Source organism: Myripristis murdjan, chromosome 17 (genome assembly GCF_902150065.1).
Source record: "Myripristis murdjan chromosome 17, fMyrMur1.1, whole genome shotgun sequence".
Lineage (NCBI taxonomy): Eukaryota > Metazoa > Chordata > Actinopteri > Holocentriformes > Holocentridae > Myripristis > Myripristis murdjan.
Genome location: NC_043996.1, coordinates 20835980 through 20862938, shown reverse-complemented (window position 1 = coordinate 20862938; position 26959 = coordinate 20835980). Strand labels below are relative to the sequence as shown.

At 43.5% G+C, this 26959-nt stretch overlaps 1 protein-coding gene across 2 annotated transcripts in view; it reads right to left on the bottom strand.

The window, feature by feature from the left end:
* Nucleotides 1–8038: 8038 nt before the first annotated feature.
* The window catches only part of LOC115375507 (tensin-3-like), a 32197-nt gene continuing 13276 nt past the window's right edge, over nt 8039–26959 (bottom strand). For both annotated transcript variants that reach the window (XM_030074931.1, XM_030074933.1), the window contains exons 12-27: nt 26655–26756; nt 21303–22475; nt 17403–17560; nt 17090–17222; nt 16783–16863; nt 14589–14727; nt 13869–14425; nt 13650–13736; nt 13415–13546; nt 11757–11852; nt 11491–11568; nt 10876–10953; nt 10397–10565; nt 10227–10295; nt 9934–9963; nt 8039–9792 (exon numbers count right to left, since the gene is read on the bottom strand). In XM_030074931.1, coding sequence (XP_029930791.1) covers nt 9648–9792; nt 9934–9963; nt 10227–10295; nt 10397–10565; nt 10876–10953; nt 11491–11568; nt 11757–11852; nt 13415–13546; nt 13650–13736; nt 13869–14425; nt 14589–14727; nt 16783–16863; nt 17090–17222; nt 17403–17560; nt 21303–22475; nt 26655–26756 — 3227 coding nt within the window. In that variant the 3' untranslated portion in view covers nt 8039–9647. The remainder of the gene's footprint in view (nt 9793–9933; nt 9964–10226; nt 10296–10396; nt 10566–10875; nt 10954–11490; nt 11569–11756; nt 11853–13414; nt 13547–13649; nt 13737–13868; nt 14426–14588; nt 14728–16782; nt 16864–17089; nt 17223–17402; nt 17561–21302; nt 22476–26654; nt 26757–26959) is intronic.

Genomic DNA, 26959 nt, shown 5'->3' with positions numbered 1-26959 from the left:
TTTTCAGTAGGCAGCTTGTCTCATTCACATAAAGCCACCGAACAAAACATCTCAATATATAGACCCAGTGACTGTAGTCACACCCCCGAATAGCTTGTGGTCTACTGATGAATTGCCTCGACTCCGTTATTCCTTTAAACCCATTAGAGCAGCATGCTGTGCTTTTGCAGAGACTTTTAAGAGCTAATGTATCAACAAACAGTGGAATGAGGTCGTGGAAGAATGCCAAGTTTTATTCTAGGGATAATAAAATTACATCAATATTTAAATATGCAACGGATTAAAAAGAAACATTCTCTTTTAAAATCTGCCTTTATGTCTTTAGCCGAGGGTGACAACTTTAAAACTGTTTGTTCAGTTGAGGTTTGGTGCCTTTCTGAATGCACTGCATTTCGCTTACATTTACTATGTAGTTCGTACAGCCCACCAGAAACAGTTTGAAGGAAATGACCGTGCTACCCAAAGAGACAGAAATATACACGGCGCAAAATCCACTCCAGAAATGGTTTAATCACCTCAGTTTGAAAAACCCACAAACAGGGCCAGGTCCAAGTATTCGCCATATGGGCGGTGCCATGAGCGAATCCATTCATAGGGGGCGCCAATAGTGCGTGCGTGCATGTGTGTGTGTGTGTGTGTGTGTGTGTGTGCAGCGAGAGAGAGAGAGAGAGAGAGAGACAGACAGACAGACAGAGCTCTCCTCAGTGCACTTTAAATCTCATTTCATCAATGAGTCAGTGGTACCTGCAGTGCACCTAAGACAATGTGTCACTCAATATGTAGGACATTTTTCTGTGTATGTCTATGTGCATGTATGAATATGTTGCATATTTTTTGTATATATGTCTATAAGTGCATGTATGAATATGTAGGTTATTTTTCTATGTATATGTCTGTGTGCATGTATGTGCATGCAGGCATCTATGTGTGATTGGTCATGCACAAGTGTCTGGATATCCAAGTGTTCACATTTGTGTCCATCTGCTGATTCATAACCAAAGAACCTGCATATCACCCTACACGACCTCTATATCGTATAAGCTCATAAGCTAAGACTTCCAAACCTCAGCTTGCATAAGATGCTTATGTCAAGCCTTGGAACAGGATATTTAATGTACAGCAAGTGCACCCTTACACCAGATGACACAGTATACGAGATGGAAAAATCGTAAAAGTGCAGACCAATATCATATCATCATATCATATCCTTTTTTTCCCTGTAGGTATGACCCACAAGTCAGAAGGCAGCTTACATACATTTTTCCGTGTGCCTCTTAAATCTGTTTTTGCCAGCCATAGGCTACATGTTACCATGACAACTTACTATCGAAACTCTGCCTCGTTGACTTCAAAAAGGTCAGTATGAATTATTCACCTCACTCGTCAACGAATTTTGCTTTTTTCTCACATTGCCCCAGGCTCACTCATGTCCTGCTGCGTAGATGGACAAGTCTGTCCTCACTTGCCAGGGCTTGATAACATGTTCTGACAGTTTGGAGAACACTGGAGGAACGCTGGGTTTTGTAAAATGAAACGAAGATGATCCAAGTGATGAGATTCTTTGGCAAGCAGCCTTCATGTGGGCCAGATGAGATCGACATGAGCATTTTGAAACAAGTATGGATGAACTAAACATTATTCATGTATTCACAGTGTCTGTCTCATAGCTAGCATGGGGTAAATGTGTTGCTCTGCATACATCACCGAAAATGACCTGCCCATATGTTATGCGGTGTGTTTGAGTCATGCATGGGAGGCACCTCGTGCACCTCTGCCCCACACATACAGTAAACTAAAGCAGTGGTCTTTGAACTTGTTGTTAGGACGTGTGACATTGCTGTACCTGCTCTGGTCTGTTTTCAGTGCTACAAAGCAGACCTTAAAATAAGGACGCATACCACACATGTAATTGGGAAATTCCTAAGTAATTACAACTATAGAGTTTTAGGTGCACTATTAATTGGTTACAGACAAGAGAGGGAATACACCAGTGCAAAATGTCCAAAGCACCTTAAAAGAATAACAGTAGGGGTGGTACAGTTCCTCTTTGCGTTTGAAATTACTTGGAAGCCAATGTCAAATCAGTTGCCAGCAAGCCCTGGCGTCCTGCTGCCTGTTAACAGACAGGTCTACAGCAGAGCAGCGCTTATTGGAATGCCAAACATTTGTTTCATATGCTGAAAAAAGCCTGCTGATTTTCCTCCCTCTCCTCCGGTTGGAGCTCTTTGGAAGGGGGTCTCTCAGCCACCTGTGCATATTCGACATAGCAGAGGAGAGCAGTGGGCACAGGGAGTAATGTACTGCAGGAATGTTGTCCTGCAGTGCAGCCACTCAATAAAGAGGGAGTGTGAAGAATGTGCTTTTTCACACACAGGATATTACTGTACATGTGTTTAACATAACCTGCTGTCAAAGGCAACGTGGGCCAGCCACAACTGCTTGTCAAATCCTAATCCACGGCAATTTTCCACTGTTATAGGATAATTTGGACAAATCAAAATACAGACGGTTGAAGCTTTTGTACTGCAGAGTGGCCTTTATTGGCTCTAAGAACCAGCCTGCGGCATCTAGCCTGCTGCACTGAAGCCCTTAGCGCACTATCAAGTAGCTACTGAATGACTCTCCATGGTAATCAGACATATTCTCAATTTCAAATTCAGCCCTATTAAAGGTGCACTACGCAAAACTGAAGGCCTGTGAAGTGAGGACCATTTTGACTCAACTGACAAAAAACATGGAATTTGGACCCAGTGAGTCAGGCCGATGATGAGAGCCGTTCAACCATCAAATTACATGCATACTCTATGACTAAAAGGTCCTCGCTTCAATTTTGCATAGTGCACATTGAAAATAACTCAATCAGTAGCTCCCATTATCCTAAATATTTCTTCAGTGTACACCGTGCAAATGCCAAGGGTCAACTGAAGTGATACCCATTAGACTAAACTGATAAAACAAAGTAGAATATGCATATGATTTATTGGGGAGTCGGGTGACAAGGTAGATAAAGCCTTCAAATGCTGTGCTTATTCAACACTTTTTAATTTTTTTTCTGTTGAATCTACACAGACCTCACCCTCGACAGCCTCATTACTTATTTTTCTTTTTGCATGGTTAATGTTATCGCAGTTGCAGTCACTATATGTCTACGTTTACACATCAACCATTCATCCTCAGCTGTTAGCCAAATTTATGATGTTGCGATGTCAACATTACAAATTTTCATTTGTTTTTTTTTATTCAAAATGGAAATACATAACAAACTTTGAGTAGACTGAGAAGAAAGAGAATACCATTTTATTCACTGTGTCTTATACATTACTGAACTGATGGATCGCCAGCATGCCTCATTTGCTAGTCATTTGAGCATGTGAAAACCAATATAACTAACATAACACATAGGTCTCATTAGAGCGTAATTGCAATGTAATTTATTACTTTGATTTATGCAATATATAATACCCCTCCACCCCCCACCCCCACCCTGTGCTCTTGCTGTGAGCGTGATTGTGTCTGAGTGCAGCAGAGATGGAGGGGTATGGTGTTACTGTAGTGACAGTGAAAGGTGCAAGAATCTACAATGAGGCCAAAGCTCACAGATAGGAAATCAAATAGTTTAATCAGCTGGAGGTGTGCTGTATGTGTCTGGGCTTACCCACAAAAAAAGGAGGTGTGTGTGTGTGTGTGTGTGTGTGTGTGTGAGTTAATGCCCTTTACTCTCAAAAAGCAACCAACCATAGCCTTTACTTGCAGTTTGGGATGGTAGTGGGGGGTAGTATGTGTGTATGTGTGTGTGGAGAGAGAATTTGGGTACATATGCAGTAGGTGTGTAGAGAGAGAGGAGGAGGGAGGCGGGTGGGGGGAAGGGGTGGTGGGGTGGGGGTTGGAGGGTGACTGTCTAGGAATGAGGCTGCCGAAGATCACATGACAAGTCTGGTACGGTAACTGTTATTCTTTGCCCCCCCTCCTTAGTCTCATGACTGTCTCTCATATAATTGCCCCTGTCTGAGAGCTTTTCAGGCAGACCCTCATTGCAGATGAATTGGATGCAAAGGTCTCTATTATGATTAATATGATCATCTCTTCCCTTTTATTCCGCTCTCATTGGCACTCATACAGAGCTTCAACAATTATCTGATTATTAGACGTGGTTTGAATGCTGAACAAAATAAAGAGCTGAAAGGGCAAAGGCCACCTTTCATCAAATTCCAGGGTCGGTTAATTCTTTTTTTGGAGTGGTCTGTTCGTGGAGCTGTCACGGTCCCCATTCCTGGAGGCTTGGCCCCTGGAGCAGTCCAAGGCTCTAATTAGGCCGGAGCGAAGTGGAAGACCAAGAGAGAGGAGCTCTCAGCACTCAGCCTGACGGATTGCAGAGGGCTCGGAAGTGGGCTGAGAGTGGCGCCGCTCACTTTGGGCACAGCACAGCCCCCCCACCCAACACTATTGCTTCCTATTTTTCTTTCTGTCTCACATACACACATTAGAAACATGTATGCACACGTATGCACATTTTCTCACATATGCAAAACACATTGATCGTCTGAAAATTTCCCTTTTTCTCTCTCTTTTCCTCTCTCGCTCTTTCATCAAGCCTTGTTATTCATGAAATATACTAACATAATCATATGGAAAACATAATTCAATACATGCAGTTCAAACGGCTCCTAATTACAGAGTACTGTGTCTGAAAATATTTTTCATGCATGTTCCATGTATCAGTCTATTTTTCCAGCATCTTACAGTGTTTTAGACATATATAAATACTGTTTTAAAGGACTCATGTGTGCAACACACAACAATACATGTAATTCATCCACGCTCAATCATATATCATTTTCTCACTGACACCGACACACCATTACTCATGGTAAACAATGACAAAATTATAGCTGGTGGAGGAGGGAATAACCCTTGGCAGACACAGACCCCACAATGCTTCATTTATTTTGGAAGTGATGGTGGTCTGTGGTTGCGAGATGTGGTTTGATGCCGATGTGGACAGAAAAGGAAGAGCATTATCACTGTTGGACGTCAAACAATCAATACAGAAAGCTGTAATTGTCTCTGACAGGTTCCCCCAGCTCTGGAGACCAGCTTGCATAGTTAACTCTCTTTAACATGAGTATCATTAAGGGAATTTTGACATGCTGCCAAAGGAGAGGAAAGATTTAAGTAAACGAGGGATACAAAGTACAGTGTGCATCCATAAATAGATCCATGAGTTACAATAATTTGGCAAGCAGGGAGGAGAGCTGTCCAACCAGAGAGAGAGCCATTGTGAAAGCCTGTGAAAGCAATTCATTGAGGTGTTCGGATTTTGTCGTAGTCAGGGATTTTCCTCCGCTGTGGTACTGTTGCAAAGACAGTATAGCAAATGGTTCTGATCACTGACAAGATCACTCACAGTCATTCAGACTGAAGACTCTTGCATCTGTAACTCTTCACTCCTTCCTATCCCTCTCCATCCTCCTTCCTTTCCCTCTCCATTTCCCCCCATACTATGTTTCATACCCTCACCTTAAGTCTCTTGCAATGTTAACATAAACTGACATCACAAAAGCAGCACTTGACCTCGCAGCTGTTCTTTCTAGCTCAGCGGCCGTGGCTCAGCTGAGACCCTTCGAGGCCCACGGTCCATGACATTATCTGGGACAGGAGAGAGTAATCAGGAGCCTGCGAGCTCTGTAACTTGCTACCTTCTGCTTTAGTCTGGTCACTTTTAGCACAGTCAGGTGCTGCAGTTCAGACAGGATGACTTTACCCAGCCACTCCCACATGACAGCCACACATCAGAGACAGTTTTTGCCTTTCTCTGTGCATTGTACAGCTGTGACACCATGCATGCAGTCTATCAAAGCCCTGGAATTTTGTCAAGTCAGTTCCCACAAGGAAATCTATTATATGAACATATGTATATACCCCTATAGCTATAGTCCTAAATGTTACAGAGCTAGTAATATTTGAGCCATAGACTTGCACCACCCAAACCCTGTGGAAATTGTTATATATGTGTAGCGTTTATATGTGCATATATGAAAACAATGTATTGTTCTTGTTATACGTGCACAAATAGCTGCTAAATATATATATATATATGACAGTGGCGCCTTTTGACTAATGTTGATATATATATAAGCCATATATGAACACTTCCTATATGCACATGTATTGCATTTTCTCATGGATATTTCATTGTAAATTGGTAATTGTCAATTGTTGTTAATGGCTAATGTTTTCATTTTCTGTCCTCTGTGTGTCATGCCTTCATCTTCTTGACCTGAACTGAACTATTACCTTTGCTGCAGCCAATGGTACCCCAATATGAAAGTCCACAAGTTAATCCCACAATGCATTTTGAGGTTTCAGCGTCTGCTGAAAACCAAACAGGGGCCTCAATTAGAGGGGCAGGGACATCTCTCTTCAGAGGCAGAACAACGGCTGGAGAGCAAAAATAGAAAGTTCTGTTTGGGATGGCTGCACAATTTAAGTGGCTGTAAATGTGGCAGAGCCAGGGTGCTCAGGGAATTGAAAATGAGTTTTGTTTTTTTGATAAACAGAGACTTTCACCTTGGCATTATCCCTAACACCTCAGTGGACGCTGCTGCAGGTTAAATCTTGAATGCCTTCACCCTGCGACTGCTGGAAGTGACTGACACAAACCTGTGAAGTTTGCTGGCAAGCTTGTGATTGTTGAAAGGGCATACTGTATGTGACAGGTTTAATCAGTGTCCATTACGGGTGCCTGGTCAGGTCAGGAATGTCAACACAATGGCAGCGATTATATCCCAGAAGCTCATCAGTGGCTGCCTGGTTATGTTTAGGGTTGGAGGACAGGGCCAGCTCTGCTGTCGAACAATTCCTTGCCTGTTATTTCTTTGAAGTACGTGCTCTTATGCCATGAAACAGCTATGTAGCAGTAAATATCAAAGCTTACCAAAAGCTTGTTGGGAAATCAGTTTCCAGTTACATAGCTGTCTCTCACTCGCTCTCTCTGTGTGTGCGTCTCTCCCACACACATGCTGTTTATTACCTGAGTGAAATACTGTCCCTCTTGACAGATTACTCTGTAGTCTAATACTGTTGCTTGGTTTTCTGGACTTTCCCCAGCCTCTTTTATTTCTAGGCCACTCCACACTAAATAACAGAGGAAGATGGGCTCTGGGCTCTCCACAGTCGCCACACCTCACACCTGGGCCTTCACTTCCTTCCTGCCCTCCCCGGGAATTCTTCACTTTCACCACCTGCAGAGGGACAGTAGTGGGGAGGAGGGACCGGTCTCCCCAATTACCCCCCATCCCCCCACCCCCCTCCCTCTACCCCATCCCCCCCCTTTCCTTCTGCAATTTTATTCCCTCTCAACACCATTGGCTCAGTCAAAAAACAACCTGTCCAGGCCTGCGTCGAGGTAAGAGCCTCTTTTTACAGCACTTCACACATTAAGACAGCTGACACGTGTGTGTGTGTGTGTGTGTGTGTGTGTGAGAGAGAGAGAGAGAGAGAGAGAGAGAGTCTGTTATACAGGCACACACAAGCAGTGGACCTTTCTAAACTATGTGGTAGTGCACCACTTAAGTCCAGCAGAATTATTTTTTCCACGCTTTAGCTATTACTTGCAAAGTTAATTTTGTCTGCCACGTCACTAAATGGCTCCACTTGAATCCAGAATCCAGGGATGGAGTTTTGTATTGCTGGTGCCCCCTGCTGGCTGGCATATTGAACTGAAACTGTTAAATTCTGCATGGTGGAGGCTTCTCAAACAGAGCGGCCTCTTTTTTGAGCCCAAGGCAGATGTGTCTTCTTCTCACCCCTCTCAAATCATCCCTTTGTATTGCAAGGTTATTTAATATTAACAGAAGCTGAAAGAAACCTCTCTATAACAGCCAAACTCAAAATACTCGATACTGGGTCAAGTCTTGCCTTTCAGGTATTTTGGCTGAGACTTGAGGCCAAGCCACGTGAAATCCTCATGGATCTCTGCGTGGTGTTCACTGCTCGATAATGTGATTAAAAAACTGACAAATGAAGTAACTTTTCCCTTTTGTTTATTTACAGAGCACATCAAACATTGCATTCCAATATACAAATCAACTGTTCAGGTGTAACACAATAAAATGTATTACTCTTAAAAATATAAGATAGTATATAGGTGTGAGGAACAGATAGTATGCCATTAAAAAGATAACGACATAATAACATATGTGTACATAATCAATGCATATCAACAAAGCTTCATTGTGGTTGGTCCCTCTCTAGATAACACAGTTGCCCAACACAAAAAGTGACCAAAGTAAAGCACAAGGGCATGAAAATGTTTCCTGGTCATCATCTCATACACAATGTTGTCAGCTGGGTGAAACAAACCACTTAATATTTGTCCCAGAGATAGTATATTGTATATGTCATTGACCGATGACTTGCTGGGTATATCATATAAAATATTTACTGGCACAATTCCAACACTGAGCACTTTTCTTTCTCGTAAGAACTTGTTAAGAACTATCACATGTACAGCATAAAAGGCCTATAGCTTTGCTTTAAATTCAAATTCAAATGTACAAAATGATGTATACTGATATATTTTTGACACTGAAAAATTACAATACAGTTAGTGGCCAAAAGCTCCCACAAGGAGGACAATACAAAGAAAAAAAAAAAAAAAAAACACTAGTTTGGCAGCTGTGAGAGGAATGCCATTTAAACTGTTTTCTACATTAAGCAGTGATGCATTTTTAACCAACTCATGTCAACATAATATATATATATATTAGGGTTTACTTAAAATATTTTTCTATGGTTTCATTCATTTCAACACACTCACACATTTTAAGATAGCTTTAAAAGTGGTCATATTCACATACAACATAACGGAATAGAAGAAAAGTATTTAACATAAATGGGTCATGCAGAAACATTGAGTTTGGAGAGACCAAATACATGCTGCACAAGTATGCGGTGGATTAAAAAAATAAAATTTTACATTGCATAGATAAAGAATAATCCTGTAACGTTTATACTTTCAGATGTCACCATTCCATAAGTCCCACTTTTTTAACGCGTATGCTGCGCTACTTTTGCACTTTTGTTTAAGCTCCACAAGAAATTGCCTCAATTCTGCATAACTAATGTACGATAAATGCAGCGTGGAGGTGTTTCTAAAATGGCTTACACTTAAACAATGTTAATAGCTTGAATAAAGTTTGTTTTGGTTAAATATTTAAAAAGACATACCATACATGCCTTACATGCAACACTACTGCATTTTCCTAATTTATCCACAAATAGCTGTGCGGATTAGAAAAAAAAAAACAAAAAAACAGCCACTGTACTATGTATACAAAATATGTTGGGAAGTAATATTTCTAACTGTAGAAACGCAAGAGACTACAGGTTTCAAACAGTAGCAGAAGATTATGTGTCTCGTTATGATTTTGGTGCTTTCTTAGCTGGCTTCCTTAAAGTTCATCAGAGGAGCGCTTCAAACAGAATGGGCTGCTGGTGCTGATCACTGTGGTGTGAGCATTACAAACACACCATCTGTCCTTAACATTTGGGGGCAAAAAAATAACTCCATTGTTTGGCGTCCAGTCCTTGAGTCCTTGTTTACTTCCTGTTTCTAGTCCAGGCAGCCAGCTCAGTCCAAGGGAGGCCTACTTACATTTCTGAGAGCCAATCATCACCTTTGAGACAAAGTTGACAATGGCACTGGCCGGCTGCTCAGGGTCGTGCTCGGCAAACAGGTGACACACATTGTCCATGGCACTGCCAGTTTTTCTTGCCACAAAGCCAAAAATCCTGCAAAAGTGGAGGAGACTCCTTAACACCAAAACCAACCATCTTGAACTAACCAAATCCCCTTTCAGATAAATGCTCTATGTAATAAAAATCAAATCAAGCAATTTCTGTTCTGCTTACAGCTATGTAAGAATAACTTACTTTGCTGAAGGGCAGCCATCTTTTTTCCACCTATGAAGGGGGAAAACAAAGCACAAAAGAGTATTATTAGGAAGTTAAATCTGTTGTGCATGTTAAGCAATCATGAGCAAGTTTCCTGATATTCTTCACTTGTGTCATTTGTTGCCACTGGCTGTATTCAAAGGATCTGGATGAAACATCTTGCTATACCACACCCACTTAGAGTGATAACAGGCTGAGCTAACTATAGCCATGGCCCGCCAAAGGAAAACCCTTAAATGACATGTTTAAAACGTTAAATAAGCAATACTCACTTTCTATCTTGAGGGTCCAATGCGCAGAATATGACTGTGTTGACGGCGTAATGCCTCCTGAAGAAGAGCCTAAACAGAGACCGTGCAGTGGTTAATGTGGCTTTTATATGTGGCTTTATACAGTGTGTGCACATGTGTAGGGTGTGTGTGAGTGTGCGAGTGGCACTCACTTCCTCTGGTTGTCAGTGAGGGTGATTCCCTGGGAGGAGACCTTGAAATGGACCACAGTGGAGGTGGGTGGGGGCTCCGAGCTCAGAGTCACACTGGTGGCTTTCTGCACTGCCTGGACGCCCGTCAGAGACTCCATCTCCACCGAGGCGAGGTACCACACATTACAGGCTGTCATAGGAGACAGGAATCCAAGATCAGAATCAGAGGCACCATAATCACTGAGTACAGTAATTATACAGCAATTTGTCTTGGTGACACCGGTGCAGACATTCAACATTAAACATTCAATAAAATCATCATCTCAGAAATGGCTATGCTCTATTATTTCAATACACATCAGTCATTAGAGTTTAACCATCACCACAAGGTGTAATGAAACTGCATGCACTCATAGACTTTGTTCTTGTTTGTGTGCAGTGCCATCACTGGTTACTCATGACGGCTATTCATAGAAAGTGATCTTAAGACTTCTGATTACCTGCTCCCTGTTTGAGGAGCTCAGCGGCGGAGTTGGTGACGGACTGTGAGGTATTCTCCACAAAATCCTCAAGAGGATCTACAAACATGGAGAGCAAAAATACAGACAGACAGACAGACAGACAGACAGATAGTTATATAGGTAGCCTCTGTTCCAGTCTTTTATTGACCAATTGAGTTCATTTGACAGAATAGTATAATAAGATCATACAATTTTACCTATATGCATGCATATATTTTTAAGTGTGTGGGCCGATATATGTGGGGATGTCCATCTTTTGAATTGATCTATTGTTAATTTATTTTCACCCCTTTTATTGCCTTGATAGTTTTACTAAGACTGCTTCCACTTTTTATTGAAAATGAACTTAGCGAGAAAGTTACAAATTACAGAGAAAAAGTTATAACAAGGTCTCTTCAATGCCAAGCTGATTTATAATTCACTTAGTTACTTAGTAATATTACTATCATCATCAGCTATGTCAGTTTTCTAATTCTCTTGTAATTTTCTTTGAAGGCAAAAAAAAAAAAAAAAAACAGTAAGTAAGGTGAATGGGTTAACGGACATATGCATTTGTGTGTGTGTGTGTGTGTGTGTGTGTGTGTGAACTCTCACCTCTGTCAGGTATGATAAGTTTGCAGGGCAGGGCCAAGGGGGTGATCGAATGCTGGCAGACCAGTGCAGTTAAACTTCCTGCAAACCACAGACATAACCCGCCAGGTCTAGTTAATCTGCCATGTCATGCTGCAGATGTAGTGCAGCAACGACCACAAGAGGGCAGCACAGTAAATTGATCTTTGCTGTAGTGTAACCTTATAACCAGGGAGTGACGCTGTTGTAAACCAACTGTGTACAGAGAAGACAAGATTGTGGACACTCACCGAAGTAGGGCTCATTGGGGCAACCCTTTAACCGAACACCTTTCTGCGTACACTCAATCAGGAAGTGGCGTACTAACTCATTGGAAAGATCCCCTCCTGTCAGAAACAAAGACAGAGAGAATAAAAGGAAAGAGATATGAGAGGTCTTTTTTTCTCACATTGGTACCAGTCTGCTTTCTGTCTCAGAAAATGCGTCCTCTATCTGACACCTCTTATTTAGTCCGACCTAAATAACAGTTGTTATACTGAGCACACAGCTCAGTATAACAAGTAATTTCCCAGCCTCCAAGAGTTACATAAAACATATTAAATCGCCACATTCAATCGCTTCAGAGATTAATGGGATTATGATTCAACAGAAGCGCCTCAGAGGGAGCAGGAGGAGAGTCTATGTGAGGAATGTCTTGACACAAAGGCTTGGAGAGAGGCCCTCTGCTTAAGGTGGGTTGGGTTTCACACTGTTAAGGAGCCACAATGCCCTAAGCTGAAAGTTTGGAGAAGAACCGTGTCATGATGTCACCACAGGTGCCACTGGAGAGCAAAGGGGTGAAGGCAAACAAAAGGACAGGTGTGAGGGGAAAATGGAATTCTGTCCTGGTAGCCTTCACCAACTTTGGTGAGAAATGCATCTTCAAAATAGTTTAGAATAGCTGAGAAAATGATGTGTGAACCATTAGCATCCACTGGTCACTGTTTGTTTTCACATTGAAACAAAGGTAGAGATTCTGGCTGTGAACATTTGGCTCATTCCTCTTGTGACCTGCACTTCCAGGAAGAGCCTCCCTGCAACTGATATGCTAGATAAACAGACCAGGAAATAAATAAGACTGCATCCTGTTTTTGAATTCTTTTGATATAATATCTATTTCAGACAAAGTTATGTGGGGCAAGGACCTTCCCTGGAAGAGGCGCCAGGATCATTGCAGGCTTATAGACCCAGCACATCCATTGTTAAGAGGTGAAACATTAGCTGCACATCTAAGACTACCTGGCAATAGGGGTCTGTTTGGCTAGATCATGGTAGTGCCCAGGAGAGAGACCCAGAGCAAGGAGCTCTCACACACAAACAGAGGAAGGACTCTCAGGTTCCAGCCATGGAGGCGAGTACAGAGGGCTGTAACTGTAGAGGGCTTTGTGTGCGATTGTGTGATGTGTGATTCCCAGAATGTCCCCTCAGCGGGTCCAGTGCTTGATATTTCTACTGTGGTACAGAGCTCTCATTAACAAGGCATGTGTCGCAGAGGAACAACTCAGAAGATCCCTAGCTCTGAGGCCATGTCCACGTTAAGTCAGGTAAATTTGAAAACACATCTTGTTTCCTCCGTTTTGGTCCACTCTAAGCTATGGTGTGAGTTCTACAGAGCAGAAGTTGGCCCGAGCATGCTCGATTGGGGATTGCAAGCATTTTGGGGCATTTCAGTGCAGATGGTGGGCTTTTGGAAAACAGTCACGACACACTAGTGAGGTGTAGTGTGGATGGAACAGGAAAAAAGCGTTTTCAGATCTACCTGGCTTAGTGTGAACATGGCCAAACTATGTTAACTGTCAAGCTCCTTCAACGATGTGCGTTTCAACTTTTGATTGAGGTTAATCAGCTTAAGATGTCAATTAAAATTCAGCTTGGAAGATCTTTTACTTTTTTTGCACATCTATTGTACCTTTCTTAGTCTGCTGGAGGACCGAAGGTGGGGGCGTAGCCACCTTCATGGCCAGCCCATAGGCTCCTCTGAAGGAGTGGCTGTCCCGAACGATAAAGCAGCCAGGCTCTTTGTCCTTCAGGACTGAAATGGCTGAGGGAAGAGGAAAAAATGGCACATAGAGTGTGAGGTTTCTATATTGGCAAAAAAAAGTCTCAGTTATTATATTACTTTGGAACAAACAAAAGAAGCCTACCTTGATCCCTTGAGATATCTGGCTTGTACCAGAATTTTGATGTGTCTTGCACAAATTTTACTGTCACTTGCTTGCTGGCCAGAACATCTGCAAAATACATACAATTATCAGCAAGTACCAAAACTATGACAGCAGTATTCATTTAAATGTGGTAAATCAAGCCATGTAGCTGCAGAATACATGAGATGGCTTGGTAGCAAACTAAGACTTCTGGTTTACCTGGCAATGGTGAGGCTGTACCAGCTGTCTGAGCCGAAAGGTCAGGCAAGACGTTAGGGAAGGGAATACTTAGGGAGCTCCCACTATGGGGGCTTGAGAACCCACTGAGGGCCGGAGAGGCTGTTCCCAGTGAGTGCTCCCCATCTGATATCCTCTTCTTCTCAGGCAGAAGCGGGGGTTGCACCTGGGGCTGCTGCAACTGATTCTGTCCATCCATGGAAGTCAGAACATCCCTGTCCATGCTTCCATTTCCCAAGAGAGAGGAGGTGGAGGGTGCGCAGTCTGTGCCATAGCCCAGGCCTGAGTCATCCTGCTCATCAAAGCTCTGAGCAGGACTGTGGCTGAGAGCATAGCGGGCCATCTGGCCTCGCTGGATGCTTCGGGGAGAGCTGTGGGCATTGGGGGCAGGATGAGGGTGCGGGTGCGACAGGGGAGGAGAGTGGTGGCCATAGTCCAGTGACATGGTGTGCTGGAGTGGTTGTCTGGAGGGGTAGCTGCTTACAGAGGAGTGGTGGCTCAGGATGGGATGCTCTGGCCAGGGCTGGCTCATTGATGGTCTTGGGTAAGAGGAAAAATAAAGGTGAAGGATCACAAAAGTGTGACAAATACGCAGCAGGATTTTACTTGATCAAATAGCAATTATCCATTAAACCATTGTGTTCACTTTGTATAAAACTCTTCGAAGAGGCATGGGAAGGATGGCATTGGATAGATCTCTACCTGTCTGTCCGCTGAAGGGTCCCACCAATGGAGTTGGAGCGTGTGGTGCTTAGCAACCTGTGGCAGCTGAGGGAGGCATCTGGTATGCCATCTTCTGGTAGTCCAACATGATCAATCATCTCTGAATATCCTTGGGGCTCTGTATGAGAGGAAGAAAATAAATTAGAAATTATTCATAAAGCATATCAACAAACAGGGTGAAAGACAAATAGAACAAATAAATACATACAAAAATAATTCCTAAGTATTGTAGAGGTATAAAGCTACTCTAAGCAAAATTGAACTCTGCAGCACATAACATGACATGATATGGAAAAAAACCAAGGCACATATGGAAATGGATAAACCCTCTGGAATGAGCACTGGAAATTTTCCAGTACGATATCAATCAACACTGGAATCAAAATGAGATGAAAACCCTGTCTGCTTGACCTCAGTCATCGATCTGTAGAAAATAGATCATCAGATTACTCCTGCCACAAACCACTGAGTCAACAAGTCAGACTCAGCAGCGGCCCGAAATTAAATGCCCACTGATATAATCGTCTAAAAGCTTTTTTTAATCAATAACAGCTTGGAGCCATTGACAGCCAGCTGCCCTCACGTTGAAAGCACATGTTTCCACATTTTGTAGGTCTATTGCCAGATTTTCTAGGGGTTACTTCCACGGGAAAGAGACATGCAAAGCTGACAAGAACTGCTGGTATCTTTGTGTCCCTGTTTCCCCTCTGTGTACACAGAGACACTTTCATGGGGAAGAAAAGTGTTTTTGTGCCATGCTTCCTGCCCCACAGTAACCATGGAGATGTGGCAGCCGTGAATGCAGTGACTCTTGCCTGGGTGTCTGAGGTAGTAAGCACAGTAGGGGCACAGATCAGCTCCCAGGCACTGCCACTCTTGCACCTCTTAAACAAAGATTTCTATGGAAACAGGCCAATGATGGGGTCAGACAACCAAGATGGACATAAAGATCAGATTGCTAATGAGATCGTTCCTCTGCATGTGGGTAACCTCTGACATCAGCAATCTATTGCCTCTCCAGTGACCCTCAATCATAACACTGCTCAGAAACTGTGTCAACTACAACAGAGCAAATCTACTGTGTATTAATTCAGTGGCTGACACAGGCAGCCTTTGAACCCTGTAGATTAGTTCCCAGAAACGCTTCTTTAATAACCAGCAGAAAAACAATTAATAGCGACACTAAAGTTTGGGAAAATGACAAGAAAGTACACAAATGGCAGTGCTACAAAAGTGCTGTGAAAACACAAAAACACAAGCTCTGAAAACAATCTTATACCCAGGGTGTGTTCCACCGCAGAGAAACACCACAGCAAAAATATCCACACAAAAAGAAACAGAAACTGCTCCATTTTAATCTGAAGAACATCACTATTATGTCTAAAAAAGTTTTCTTTTCAGGACATAAACCACGCAGACATTCTCCAAAACCAAACATGGGAAGCCGAGACCGGTTAGGAATCTCCCTGTGCAGGCATTTGTGAGACATCTTTGTTTTCTGCCTTTTTCTCAAAACCGCTAAAATTCCATGAGTAACAATGTTACCACTATTAGTTAAAGCAAGAGGACCTGAAATAGCTCTAGTGAGATAGTGAATAAAAAGATGCAGATGATGGCAAGTTGTGCTAAACAGCCATGAAAGGAAAACTTGGGTCTTTGTGAGTCCCTTGCAATTACATTCTCCACACTGCATGTCTTTTTTGTCACTCACTATCTTTAATTGGTGGGTGAGAAAAAGCTAGTGTGGGTGAATAGAAGAATAGAAGGAAGCTTAAAGATTATTGCCACAAGTAAAACAGACTTAATTTGTGCTTTTTTCCCTTCACAAAGCACTTTGTTCATTATTTGATTTCCCACAATAAAGAGCCTCAAATCCAAAGGCTTAACCAAAGGTCAAGTGACCCATATTTTTGGTTCACAATGAAATGACATTTCTGTATTTTCTATAAATACCCTCAGTTTCTGAGAAGAAAGGGATTTTTAAAAAAAGCTGTTTTGTAATGTCTGTTCTAAGACCCGCTTACTTAAGATGTTTTAGAAGGACTATTTTCCTCACTCTACTTGAAGAAATATCCGTCTGATAAAGCTCTACATGAGGCTATGTGATGATTTTTAAAAGTCTGTTAACTTAAATGTAAAGTTTTGCTTTTCAGTTGAAGAGATATGATCCTACCATGTTCTGTTCTGTAGCCTCCATAAGACTGTATGCTTGGAGATGGAGTTTGCCTGAGAGTGAATTCCGACATATTTTTCACTGAAAAAAAATGAACAAGGATGGGATATTATAGCAAACATTGCAAATGAACTTAAAGAATTGTGGGAACAACCTCACCCCAAAAAAGATAAATAAAATAAACAATAAATAATTAAATAAAAATAAAGACATTTGAGCATGACAAAGCCAGTCACAAATACATGCTAATACATGTACACAGACAAAATAAATGTGTATTGACATCGACACAGTGAAACATATTTACCATAGGGTGTAGGTGGAGATATGGGGAAGGCAGGAGTGGGCGGAGTCATGTCACTCCCTGCCTCAACCCCGCTGTCCACATCTGGGCCCTGAGCCCTGTAGTCAACACTGTCACTCCTGTACAACATGCCATGCTGCGACAAAGACACACACACATACATATATACAAATATGATAACACCATGCAAGTGAGCATCCAAGCATGAAGTGCTGGTATGAACACAACAGCATGTATAAAGTGTAATGCCCGCAGCAGTGTGGGAAAACTACATGCACACAAACACCACGCACACGCAATCACATGTTGTGTTTACCTGGGACTGAGGCACACAAGGGGAGTATGTCCGAGGGCCCCTGTACTCCTCTGTCCCAGCCCACCCTGAAGTGCAGAAGCCTGGGTGATCCGTCACACTACTTCCTTGGCGACTCAGAGTCCGAATGCCATCTGCCCGCACCTCGCTGGACTGGACAGCTGGATACACACAGATGGACAGGAGTGACGAACAGGTCATTCAAAACAAACACAATTACAAAAAAAAAAAAAAAAAAAAAAAAAATCAATGATCTCAAAGAAACAAAGTTGAAAAAAAAAGTGCTTCAACTTCACTGCAACCAGCAAAACCAGGCACATCTGGTGCTTTTCATTAGAGGGACATTCGGCAAAAGTAGGGGATTATCGGCGCAGTACATTTCCATGCAATCGCAACTTCATCCTAGTCAAGGTGATAAAGCTATCCTGTCTACTCTGGAATAAAGCCATACATCATCTTGTATATCATTCTATGTCATGTGAGTTATTATTTTTATTCTTGCCTGGATTCGTTTGAGCAGTATCGCTTGGTGCCTGCCGTCATGTTAATCTTTTGAGAGGACAGCTGAGGAATGCCAAGGGGTAAGCTGGGTGGTGTAGGGGGTGAGGTGGGGTGGGGTGGGAGGGGGGTTGGTCAATGTTGTGACAATGTGTGGCTACTCTGGAGAGCGCTGCCACTCAGCACCAGGGTGTTAATTTGAGCCCTCACAGAGAGTCCCTGCCCTCTCAGCCCTGAAGAATGCTAATGGTGCAGAAGTGCTAATGCTGGGGATCATTACACACACATTGTCTGGAGTGTGGATGGATGGCAAAATCTGTTTGTGTGTGTTTCTGCATGCATGCATCCCAGTGATGTGAGTTCTCCCTGTTGCAGTATATCAGGCTGCAGAACATGCGGATGTGCGTAACCGTGTGTGAGCGAGTGCAGGCCCTTTGTCTCCATGCTGTTGAGAGGGAGTGATTGGATCTAAATAGCTCTATCATTATCATGCGACAGAAACAAACTCATTCTCTCTAATGACTCTCACTATCAGTGCCATCACCTCTGTCACCTCACCTCTCTAGCGTAAACTCAGAGGCAAGATAGATTGCAACATCAAAAAAACCCTGATAACTGCAATATCCCTATAAAAAACACACATTTTTGCTTTCATTGTCAATGAATCCACTTAAAGACGGGCAGCAAGGCCACATATTTGCACAATGCCAAGGGTGTTTCCTATAGTGTGTTAATGTTGCAGTATTTATGGACACTGGAGCTGTGCAAGCAGCCAAAAATAGCAATACTAAAAATATCAATGGGCTACTTGGCTAATATTAATATGCCTTGTAATAATAATGCTATTGCAGTAATATAATTAGGGTGTATTACATTAGATAGTGTCAAATAGAATATTTTACTGCCCTCTGGGGAAAAAAAGAGAAAATAAAAAGGAAAGCCAGAATTGTCCTGCAGGTACTGCATTAGTGGATAGCATTCACCGTCTTCCTGTGTTTTCCTCCTCAGTCCCAAAGTTGCAATATATCTACTCTAGCTCTCAGATCCTTAACATAAATAGTGTCCTCCCTCTCCCATCCCTCTCTTTGCCTGCTAATTACACTGACAGATGTGTAAATGGGTCCAAGCAACCATAAGAAAGTCACTGAACTGAATCAAACTAGGTAATGGAGTAAAATCAAAATGATGACAAAACAGTGGATGAACAGCCGCCTAACTTGACATGCAGGAATCCAAGTTATATAACTGACCTCACATTGCCTTGGTGCAATGTGAGGAACACAAGTGAGAACACATGATATGCCTAGTTATTTGGATATTGACTACAAGCTTTGACCAGCTGCCAAAATTAATCTCTGCCTCTGTGTACTTCAGATAGGCATGGTCTTCCATTAAATTTTAAATAATTTAAAGAGCGTCACAATCGTCCTAAATGGGTTTTGGTGCTTTGAACTTGAATAGCTTACAGGTAAAACACAGCTGGACAGTGTGAATCTGAGACAAGATTCCTGTCACTGATGCAAACTGACCAGACCCTCCGTAGAAAAGAAGACTTTTGTCGAGGTTATCGGCAAATTAGAGTCTATAGCCTTCAGCGCTTGTTTCTTGGAATGGTGCTTCTGTGTAGCTGATATGCACAGACAGGTACGCCTTTGCAATCGAATGGAAAACTCGTTGCTTCAGGGCACACTTGTTCCACTCCTGTAAATTCCTCAGCCCTCCCTATTTTGTGCCCCCTGGCAAGCACAGGTACATATCGGAGTCTGATTCACAAACCGCTAACAGCCAGGCGGCTTCTCTGCCTCACCAAGCTGCAGGTAAAAAATAAAATGGTGTCAGCTGATAGATGCCAGTGCACCTCTCAACTGCTGGTCTTTAACATTAAGTGAACATTAGCAAGACTGACAAGAAGTTTATGGGCAAAAAAGATATGTTTTGAAATGGTAAAAAGATAGATAACACATCAAAATTATTTAATCTGTAAAAAGACTAAGTTGATCTTAAGGAATTAAGGACTTGTATGTGACGGGGAACTGAAATGAATTCTAATCCAGTAACCTCTGGGAAAGCGTATGGAAGTTTAAAGGAGACAACAGTTACTGAAAGAAAGTGAGCATTCTTTAAATTCCTCTGCACAGTGGTTTAAATTCACAGTCTGTGTCCTTGAACCACATCTTGGCATCAGTTTGAACACGAGCCAGGCGGAAATAACTCTGGTGAATGTCTGGATACAAGAGCCATCATGTTGAAGTAGAGTTTGGTCCATCAGCATAGTAACACTAACAAAAAACAAAAGCACAACAGAAGAAACACTCACGTGTAACCCACCACATGACACCGATGAGAACTGCGTTTTAAATTCCAAAGAAATGCACTGTTTTTCAGTAACGGAGAAATATTTTCCTGACAATCTCCTCAAGAACTTACGGTTTCATGGTGGTGAAATAAACCCTGACAATCGCGAACGTGTCTTCTCTCTTCACACTAAACACAGTCTGGACAGATCAAAGCAATAGTGTTGTACAGTAACCACATGAGACTTGAAGGAGACACATCAGTGAGAGATGACTTCCTCTGAAAGGAAGCAAAGGTGTGCGCATGGAATCCTGTTGGTTTGTTCTTGTTTTTAGACAGGAAAACAACTGCTTTCCTATTTTGTTCACTGATGCGAAATGGCATCAGTTAGAACAAGTCTTTATGAGAGAACGCTCAAAACTCTTGATGTGTGAGCAGTATATTTGTATTCCTCAGTAAACAATCACTGCAGTCAAACTGTGAGAGACAGCAATGTTCAGGGAGGCCTATGACAGCTGCTCTCCCTCTCTTCATGTACCGCGCTGATCCCCGCGTCAGATAGCTGTACACAGACAAGTCTCGACTGCACTCTTTTACCTCAGAAACACACTGAAAACATCTGAAAACCTGGCAACAACCCTGCTATTTCTGCTCCTCTAGCTCTCGCCAGGTGGGAGAGGGAGAAAAGGTGTGCTTTCTGAAGTTAACTCTGCAGTGAGGGAGGAGTGCTACTCGGTTATAAAATACACACAGCATATTAATTATAATGTTTTATTATCGGAAACGGATTTTTACGATGTTTACTCGGCAAATGCAGCGAAGGAGGAGAGGAATTGTTGCTGGGAGTCGTCAGAGTGGAACTGCTCACGGTTATAAAATATACCTAGAATATTTAATATATTGTTTGACTGTCAGAAAAGTGTATCTTTATGTTTATTGGTCAAAAGTGTGGAATCAACATATCTGGCTTCATCACATTATCATGTCTTCAGCCTTTTCACCACCACACTGCATGGCATTACACCACATTAGCTCACCACAAACCAAACTTGCAGACACCACACCATACCATACCACGTCCACCACACCCAGACTGTCTGTCTTGCTTACCTGTCTGCTGTGTGCTTTGCAGGGTGGCTGCATTGTTATCGCCGAGTCTGTGATTGATGCCGTTGGAGCATTTGGGGGCCGAGCCGTTCACGTGTGCCCCGCCGTTCCTCTTAATGGAGCTGGAGCGGGTCGAAACTGGCACGAAAGTGGGATCCAGGTCCATGATCAGCTGGTTGAGCTGGTCGATGGAGTTGTCAATGTCCACGGTCAGAGATTTGAACTCCTCGTCCCGTTTGTTGTTGTTGTTATTGTTCAACGTTGGCTGATCACTGTGAGACGCTGCTTTTCTCAGGGCGTCAGTCGTGTCCCTGGTGGGGACCTGTGGTTCGGTGGGCAGACCTGCTTGAGGCGGGGTGCTCGCTTGCTTGTTCCCTGGGTACCTGTCCGTGTCATTTCCATCCTCAGGCATGTAGCCGAACTGTTGTGCAGCCACCATTTGCTGCTGGCGAACCCAGGACTGTGTGGAATAGCTTCCCTGTCTGTAAATGTGCTGCTTGGGCATAGAAACACTGCTGGGAGCAGAGGAGGCCACCGAGTTGCTCCGGGCTCCCAGACAGCCTCTCCTAGCCTCAGCGTAGGCTCTGTCATATTCCTCCACGGAAGTAGGGGCAGGGTGGTGGAGGTGGTGTTGGTTTTGGGGCAGCTGCTGCTCCTCTCCTCCAGGACTCCCAAAGCCGTCTGACAGCAAGGAGTTCTGGCTGCTCTTGTGGCAGGAGGATGACAAAGTCCCCAGGCTGTCCACACTGTGCAGATCATGACCGGTCATGACCTCATCGTCCAGGATGTCTGTTTCCCTCTCCCTGGGACGGGGATCTCCATTGATGTGCACTTGGGCAGGGACTATCCGCTGGATGCCCACCCTGGGGCCTGGATCATCCATCTCAAGGGAGGGCTCCTCAAGACCGAAGCCACTCAAAAGGCGCTTCAGCTGGGCCTTTTCTTGTACGCTGGGACCCAGGTTGGACCGGGTGGTAGTGATAGGTGTGGGTTTATCTGCCCACAGGGAAGTGCTAGAGAGGCCTGAGTCGCTACTGGCAGAGAGGGCGTGATCACTGTGGTCGGGACTAGAGGTGGCGGAGGTGGTGCGGGCCCCTCGACCCAGTGTGGTCACTCCGCTGTTGGGGCTTCTCTTATTTGCTGCTTTGTCCTGGGTTAGCCCCTGAGAACGTGGCACTGCAAAGAGAAGAAATGCAGCGCTTCATACGGTCAGCTGGTATGGGCATGCACACACACACATAGACACACACCATACACAAACAAACATCACAAACTCACACAGACAAATACAAACAGTAAAAAACTACAGACAACACAAGGCTACATTCATGTGCACAGATATGTCATCCCACAAAAAAGACTTCATAATGCAGAAGCAGTTACAGACAAACCTCAAGACACATGATCACATCTGACAAGACAACTGACAAGGACAACAGTTCAGACATTTTAAAACATTTTAGATTAGAGAACTAACTAGGAAACTGACACATAAAGAAAGAAAGTCAAGTTATGAACTTAACATATATGTGACACATATGCTGGCACCATGCGTTTATTAATTGTATGACTGGAAAGCTGGCTATTTTTTTCAGTTTTGTATGTCGTCTAATTACGAGGCACCTTTTGGGGTCACAAATGAAAAAAACAATACAGGTATTCAAATAGTATAACCATCTCTATAATCCAAACCTTTTTCAAACAAAGATTGATTACTTATTTTTCCCTAATAGCTTATATTTCACCCTCCTGCCCTAGGCCACCAGATGAGCTGCCAAGGTGCTAGTATATGTAGCATGCGCAGTGGACAAAGCTGTCTGTCACGCTCAGATTATATAAGAAACATTGAAAGCCATCCGCATGCTGCTCTGCAAAATCAGTGGGCAGCAGGTCTTCTGAGTCTGACCTCTGCATTCCTCACCCTGCTGCGATTAAGTCACCCCACTCCCTACGCCTGCCCCCTGACCCCCAGCATATGTCTAAACAACCTCCTTAATCCTCCAAAGCAAAATAAAAGTCACACAGGTCAGTCATTTGCAAGGCACAGTCAAATCCATCACCGCTGCAAAGCCTTCAAAAACCCCAAGAACAAGTTCTGCTTTGCAAAAAAATGAGAGCTCAGTGTAAATTCCAAGTAAAGGCAAAGAGTGCTGCCAAGTAAGAAACGCTGCTGTATCACTGTCACTCACCCTCTGCCTCAACCAAAAGAGCTGGAACATGACTCCCCTGCTCCTGTGTTTCTCCCTCAGCCTACAGTGCTAAGTACTTGCCTTTCAGTCAAACCATGACTGGAGGATCTGAATACCAGACACGCATGATAAAAGCTCCCCTCCTCCTCTTCTCCGAAAAGCCCCTGTGTTATTTGCCCCCCGCTCACACAAACACACACGGCTGACTTGGTGGAACTCACATTCAGCCTTGGCTCAGGCCTCCAAGCGCAGCCCGCGCAGGTCAGATCGGCCGGGAGTATTCCAACAAATCCCTGTTACAACATTCCTCCTGGCATGTTGGGAACACTTCTCAAGACAGATGTCTTCCCCTCTCCATATCCCCTCCTCTGTCTCACTGTCTCTCTCTCTCTTTCTCTCTCTTGTCCCTGTCATCCTCCTGCCTCTCTGTTTTCTCTACCCTCCCCCTCATGCCCCGACCCCCCACCGCCCCCCTCCCGTCTCCTTGACAAAAAAATGCAGCCAGCCAGAGCTCTTACCTTCGCCTTCACTGCCAGGTAAGTACACACAACAACCGGCGTCTCCAACAAAACAACAATGTTGAGAAGGAGACGGGGTCACGCAGACACACAAGGAAGTACATGGCTTTTCAACCGGAGGAGAATAGCCAGGGTCAAAACAAGCCAGCAGAGTTCGAATGAATTGGCCTTGCTTTCTTTCTCTCCCCGCGCTAAGAAGGTGAGAGTGTTTGCACTCCACACAAGGGGGGACCTTGAGTTCTCCAAATAAGGGCAGAGGAATGTAAACAAGTGGGGCGGAGCTTAAGAGTGGAGGCGGGCTGGAGAAAAGGCTGTAACCCGACCTCTTGCTCTGCATCAGGGGACTACCCTGCCAGGGAGAGTGGGGAAAAAAGGGGGAGAGAGAGAAAGAGAGTGGCTGAAAGGGGATCAGAGGATAAAAACAACATTCCTGTAGCTCCAGACTCTTTCAGTGTAAAAAGACACTTTTTAATTAGAGCAATCCTGCCTTCTACTTGGAGCTCTGGGCAAGTTTTATGAAAAGCGGCGGCCAGGTTGTTGTTTTTTTTTTTTTTTTTTTTTTTTTTTTTGCCCTTGTGTGTTGTGAAATTACATGCCTGCCATCCTCATGTGCAACACCACCAGCCATGAAACAGATGTGCCCTCAACTCAATTATGGGGTTCAACAATTGTCGGAGCAACTATTTTATCAGAAGTGCGCTGGCATTGCCAAACCCCATAAATGACGAAAATCATTCCAAAACATCCTTTGATTGCTGTCGTATGGTCTGTCCCTGAGTAATCTCACAGTAACAGCAGCACAGAGACTGTCACTATATGACCTGTTAATCCAGCCGCTCTTGTATCACAGGAGGACGTCCCGTTGTACATAGATATGCAGTTACCCTGCCCCTGCGATCTTTTCTCAGTTACTACCATCCCAGCGCCTCTCATATGCCAGACCTGTGAGTCAGACGCTTAATGATGATCATCATCTTTATTTTCCTTAGCGCTGACTTCCACGTGCGCTTCCGCTGTGCAGTCGCCGGCCCTCTGGGAAACATTCCCTAATAATCCAGCGGGCAATTTGTACACGGCTCTGTTATGACTCACTGGAAGCACAAAGAAAACTCACTATCAAGGGAGAGCTGCTGGGGCGGGCATTCAGTCAATGAATATGAATGAGCAGAATCTAGAGAGGCTGCTCAACATTTCTCATTTCATCACTGATCGTCAGCCATTCATCATTTTGTATGCAGGCTGTTCACCAAGCTCAGCAAAGACAAATTAACTGGTTTTAACAGCAAACATAGAACCTGCCCTTTCCCAAATTCAAGCCTTAATTCACACATGGGGATAAACACACAACTGGATTAGGGATTGCGAAAAAAAGAGCCATTGAAGTAAATTAGGTTTCCTTTTCACAACCTTAGCACTGCAGTGGCAAGCCTTTTTTTTTTTGGTTAAAGACTTCCTCCCGCTGACTGACCAAGACCTGACTGACAGCTTTTCAGAGGTACACTGAGGCTGCCAGAGGACTGGTAAGTAGATGCAGAATTCCAACTGAGCTCCCAGTCTTCGCTTTCAAATCTAGTGTTTACATGAGAAAACAAGGCTGTAAATATCCCACATGAATGCCTTGGAATTAAAGCAAATGCAAGAAAAAAAAGAAAAAAAAAAGAATTGCTTGGTTGATGTCTTTGTGTGTGTCTTGGTGAGTGTTTGCTCTCCCATAATACACAAATAAAATTCTATATCGATGTGTTGGGGTAGTTTAATTGAGACAAAAAGCAACTGATCTTCGTATGAGTTTGCTTAAGTTAGCCTATAAAAACACTCATTGAGTACTGGGAATGGGTGGATCTATGTTTTAATGTCACCACCACGTCGCTCTATTCTGGGAGGTTGTTGTGAATTCTGCGGTTGAGTGGAGAGATTTGGGAGAGCAACAACCGCAGCTAGGATGGGACGCCCGGACAGGGTGGCTCTGATTGTGTGTGTGTATGTGTGTACAAGGTTGAATTTGTGCAAGCACTAGTGAGAGTGAGTGTGTCCGTGTGTCTGTTTATGTGTGGGATGGTTAGAGCATGCCCATTCATTTGATGAAACAACAAAACGAAAAATTCTTGAGAAGTAAATGGTAGAAACAACATCGCTTGCCATAATAATCGCAGTGCATGAGGAGTTTCTATATGGGCTTTCTAGACCAAGGTAAAAGCTCTCTGATATTTACTTTCCTCATGAGAGTAAAAGTCTTGTTTCCATATAGGCCTGCGTGGATGCAAATCTTACTCATGACTAATAACTTTGAAAAATTGCCACATAAACCAAGCTACTGATGACTGTGTGTGCATGTTAAAGCAATCATGCAGCACTCCTTCAATCACATGGAGCAGGGTTGGCCAGAGCAATGGACAGGGCTTGACATGCTCTGTCAATGCCCTGAGAGAGAAAAGCAGTGTGAGTGTGTGTGCTTTTGAGAGAGAGAGGGAGAGAGAGAGAGAGAGAGAAGCAAGGTACATTTAATGCCTCCTTAATACCCTATGGGCCTCCCTCCATTCATAAAACAGAGACTGACAACCTCAGATCGGGTCTGATTCATTGCAGACCTTGGCATTGCTACACAGACGTTGTGAATCATGTAGTGAATAATGTGGGGTAGCCCATACCTTCCCCATCACAGATGTTCTGGTAGGAGTCCCATCGGGTCAGAGGATCCGCTGTGTTGTAGTCCACAATGACATCTGCGCCGTTCTGCCACCTGTCCGCACCTGAAACCACCAAGAACAAGTTGTATAAAAGTATGTTTTTTTTATTCTTTTTTTGGCATGATTTCTGAGGGAATGTCAATACTGAGTGCTGTTATTCAAGATCTATACATTTTACATTTTATACACCAAAAAAATCCCTTCAGTTTCCCCCCCATATCTTTATTCTTGGCATGGTGGAAAAGCCCCACAAATGGCATTGAGAT